Here is a 5,071-nt window from a genome sequence, read left to right on the forward strand (position 1 = left end):
GAAAGTCTCTGAGTGATGAAAGAGCGCCCATTGTACACGATGCCGTCGAGCAACTTCAGTCCCAGAGCACCATGGCATCTTCGTCAATAACTCAGGTGTCTCCGGCATTCCCGCGCCAGCGTGCATCGTATTATGTATGCGCACATAAAAAATGATAAATGTTTGAATTGGTGTTCAAGTTTTAATATGGGTACTATTTTTTGCGTCTATTATGAGACACCTTGTATAACCAGATCGACCGGTAAATTGTAGCCCAACTGACCACTTCTGCCACTTTGTACGTCCATGTTCTCTGCCGTGATTTCTCGGTGAAATTACCCAGAGGTTCCGACTTTTTCCGTTTGCCAGAATACGCATCAAATTGATGATGTTGGGCCCCAACGAACCATTGTGCCTGTCCCCTCCCGAAAAACTCACTGATAGATGATGCATGAGGGGTTGATTCTAAATACAGCATCGGGAGAGTTGCATCAGAAAATTAATTCACCAGGAACTTGCGAGCGTCTTTCCCCTACACACAGAGCACAACAGGCAGTAGTAACATCCGCCCCCCGAAATTCCCTTTTCATCTAAGGACAAATGGAAATAGAGAGAATTGATGTCTTCTTGATCTTGTGCTTTTTTCGTACAGAATAACAGGTGGTCAAATACAGGATGAGGATAGAGCACTACAACAAAAGAAGAAGGAAAACCGAACAGGACTAGAGGAACACTTTCAGTTAGGTCTTTGTGGAACTCGCTCTAGGCATTTGCATTACAAATTTCAATAAAGTCCGGTTTGAGCGATGCGCCACCTACGAGGAAGCCGTCCACATCTGGTTGCTTGGCTAGTGTTCGACAATTGGCAGCCGTGACTGAACCTGTTAGGAACGGGGAACAAATATTTCGTAACTCGTACAAATCGAAAAAAACGCTACAAATAATTCATTTAAACCATCTTCTTAGTTGATTCCAAGCAGGACAGAAAAAGATTGAAGATTGACAAAAACTCAAACAATGCTGACTTTCTTGGATTTCGGCATTTATACTCCTTTAGACTAGCGCCGTTTTTTTATTTCTCTATCGATTTCAATCACTGCAATGAGAGACTTTATTGATTACCAAGCGCAGGAACCGAACAAACGAACATGGGTTAAGGCCGTGTCGTGCATGTGCAGATCACAACGAACTGGACGGTGAATGTTTACTGATTTTAGCGATCGGCAAACAAAACAAAATGACATGTGTCTATTTCTAAGAACGGTCGGACTTTAGGCCTCGCCATGTAAACGAAGCGGCCGACTCACATTCGTTTCTCAGTAGAAATTTCGTCCTGTAAATGAGAACCACGGCTGTTTCATCCTTGTTGGGGACCATCAGCGGTGCGCATCTCATCAGGAGTCTCGAACAGGCGACAGCCCAACACCATCTAATTCCGTCTTAAATGCACTAAGCCTGTCCACTTGTGCATTCAAATCTCTGGCGGCCAAAATGACATCTTTTAGCTCGATGCACTTGAAGCGTCATAAAACTTGTCTTTGGCAAAGCTATAAGCTCTAATGCCTGGCCGTATGTACCACCCTCTTCTACATACCGGTGATCGACATTGTAGCAGCCGGAACCAGTGCACCCATGGTACAGGGTTTATAGCTGACAAATTGAATTGACTGAGTTTGTTCTAAGGGCGGTAATGATTCCATTGGCCTTCGTCATCGCCTTCATCGACAGTATTACAAATGCTGAGTACCGCTCAGTTTCAGTGGTGTGCAAACATGGGTGAACATAAAAGAAAATCGTTCATCGGTAGCACCCTTCTGGTGTCTAACTGCCATGTCACCAAAAGGAAGCACGAGGGTTGGGATACTGTCAGGTAGCCCAAGCACAGAAAGGGGAAGTCGAGAGGCAAAGATGGGGCTCGAACCACGGTTCCTCCGGTCAGTGAATTCGCGCCCTGAGCACCAAACCACCTCACCTCAAGGTGAATACAAAAGTTGTCAAACCTTAGTCTATTTCAAAAATTCTGAGACACCTACAACTCCAAACATGCAATCAGACAATTTGGAAAGAAGCTGACAGCAACAACTTTGGGATCGTTTGGGAGTCGCATTTTTTCTTAGCCAAGTACAGCAAGAATTACGCGGATCTAATCCTAGAAGGCAACTCACAGCAATGGCAACCGGATTGTTGGTTACTGTACTCAAACACTGCTCATTGTTTGTGATGCAAACATAGAATTCAGCACTATTCTTGGTGAACGACGGCTCAGTGTGTTCTTCCAGATGAATTGTTCGGTGGAAGTAACCAAAACCTGTTTTTTAATCACCACGATTAAAGCTATGGTTCTGAGACACCAGTCGTCGAGGACTTGCTAATGCTTTAGATTCTCCGCTCAGAAAAGCCAAATCTCTGTACCATGTAGAACAACAGCCGACAATGTGACCCTATATTGCGATCTAGAGTGATATGCCGCTTTATTTTACAAGTGACATATTAGCGGACTCGATTCGATCTTTCGAGGTACGCGTACTGTTTTGAGAACGGCTAAAGGGTTCCAAGCCAGGTAATCCACATCCCCAGTATCTCTCACCGTGAATTGTAAGAGACGCGTTCAGAGTATGACCGTCTTAAAACATGACATTATACTTGGAGGGTGCAAACCCCAAGACAGAGGCTAAAATTACTCAGATTAGCTTTCCGAGGCTAGAACGACATCGTCTGCGCATTTCAGATCGACTCGTTTTCCTTTCAGTATTCCTATAAGTCAGAAATCAGTTTTTGTAGGAAGCTTGTTAACAGGGATTTTGATACACTTTGTATGCTTATAGGTACATAAATACATTGGGCAGCTTTGGTCGACAAGATTTCTGTGATACACCCCGCCGGTTACGCCTGTAAACGTGATTTTCTGTCCGTTAGATAAAAACTCTATGCGCAGGCGTGCGGAAAATAGCTACTATCGACAAATTAAAACTTTTCGGTGATCCACTGTTACTCCCTGTTGGTTCCATTTTCATGAGACCCAGAACGGACGATGGTTTGTTAGTGAGTTTAGTAGTTAATGGTGGACCACGTGGTGAACCACGTCGATACCCGACAGCCTTTCACGTCGTACTTTACCGGTGGTACTTTACCAAATTGATAAGATGGAGCGGTGCTCAGTAGGACAAGGGCGGAAGTTTTAGACGATCATAACTGTTCTTGCCAGAACTTGAAAAAGCACTTGCAGTATTGGCAGTCTCTTGTATCGTCCAAGGAATTGTCGAACGTTTGAGACTGAGCCGTAAACTGAAAGGCGATCAACACGTTGAACTGTTATATTCACCTAGTCGTAATACGACAATTAAAAAGCCAGTGTTGGGTTGTTCGATGGAGGTGCGTCCAGCACCAGGAGCTGTGGTGGTTAAGCCATGCGAATGCCGAATTATCGCTTTTTGAAGACAGGGATATTCTCCGCGGAAAATTTAGAGTGATGCAAGGTCAACCTTTGACCTCATGCAGCGGTTCGTAAGATAATTACGAAAACTCTGTCGGTGCGACTCACCTTCTAGGATGGACACCAAGTGCATGGTCGGAGACGTTGCAAGGTATGGCTTCTAATCGATGTCGATAGCGTACCTGGTGTCCGTGTCCATCTAGCTTGCCTGGATGAGTGTCTGGAAGTGTGGTAGACTAGCGCTGAACCCCTTCGCCATGCACTTTTATTCTTCTTTTCACAGTAAGGTTTTCAAGCAAATGATGCTTTGTACGGCAGAGGAACATCAGATGTATGATTGCTACTACTACTACTAATAATAATAATAACAATGAGTCATTGCCAGCAAAAACGTGATTTTTTAGCTTTTAATAGTGAGAATGCAGTGAGATGCTCCAACACTCTTTAAGAGTGACCATCTATTCTTACACCGGTTTTTTCCTATCGGTCTCATCAGACTATTGTTATCATCTCCGCACACTTGGTGGAAAAATTAACCTGTATTCATTGTGTTCCGTTCATTGGCAGTTGCTGGTGGTTAAATGCCAGGTTGCTTCAGCTCCTGATGAGTTTAGAACACCCAAACTGCTTCGTGTTCACCGCAGTGGGATGTGACACAATGTTCCTGTCCACGGTAAATCAGTGCCGTCTCTTCATATCACCAAGACTCAATCAACCCAATCAGCACCTTCAGGTGGGCAACGGATTCCACCTGCATACTTCATGTGTATAATTGCTGGTGTTGGATATTCCGTTTGTCGTCTTGTCAGTGGAGCTAATATTTGGTGAAAAACCGAGAAATATTGTATGGCTGTAGGAAATCATCAGTAGCAGGCGTCTCGAACCCGCAACTTCCTGGCTAGCAGATTGAACAATTAGCCTCTTGGTCATGAACGTTAAACTGCTTTGTACCTAGTTTCGCCCATCCATATGAGCATTAATATCTATATACCTAGGGGAGAAAGTGGCAAAACCATGATTCCACCGTGATCAAGACAAGTTAGGTTGGTGTGAAATCCCTCTCACCTCCGTATATGATCCGTATGCTGTTGGCGACCGCTGGACTGACTTTCTCCTCCATCCACTTACGAACAGCCAAGTGAACCTCCTGCGCTTGTTGCTCAGTGGCCGTCTTGCCTGTTCCGATGGCCCAAACGGGTTCATAGGCGATGACGATGTGATTCCACATGTCAGCTGATGACAGATTTTCTATGTTGAAGGGAGATGGAGGACAAAATCGTGAATAACTAGTAAAGGGAACCACCAAATTGAGATCATTGTTCCAGTGAGTAGGAACAGATGCACTCGGCTATATAAGGGCGCATATAGCTAAGCAAAACTATTCTCATAATTTGAGGTTTTCGGATCAATCTTACTCTCCTTTATTTTGATCGAGGCAAGGCAAAGGACACAAACAGTATCCCTTGGCTACCAGAATTAGTAAAGAGGAATTCAGTCATCTTCGATTGCACCCAACAACTTCCAGGCGCTGTTGTCAGAGTTACACAGAGTTTTCGGTTCGCTTGAATAAAGCATGCACCAAATATTAGACACTGTGTTAGGCATATATGATATAATATACCAGGATTATATTTATAGTATAATATAAATATAATATAA

General features: G+C 44.0%; 1 protein-coding gene across 1 annotated transcript in view; it reads right to left on the reverse strand.

The window, feature by feature from the left end:
- Positions 1 to 589: 589 nt before the first annotated feature.
- T265_10017 (hypothetical protein) overlaps positions 590 to 5,071 on the reverse strand; it is a gene marked incomplete at both ends in the record, with an annotated part of 18,252 nt that continues 13,770 nt past the window's right edge. The window contains 2 exons of the mRNA XM_009176262.1: positions 590 to 860; positions 4,478 to 4,660. Of these exons, the coding sequence (XP_009174526.1) occupies positions 742 to 860; positions 4,478 to 4,660 (302 nt within the window). The remainder of the gene's footprint in view (positions 861 to 4,477; positions 4,661 to 5,071) is intronic.

This window comes from Opisthorchis viverrini, assembly GCF_000715545.1.
Source record: "Opisthorchis viverrini unplaced genomic scaffold opera_v5_326, whole genome shotgun sequence".
Taxonomy (NCBI): domain Eukaryota; kingdom Metazoa; phylum Platyhelminthes; class Trematoda; order Opisthorchiida; family Opisthorchiidae; genus Opisthorchis; species Opisthorchis viverrini.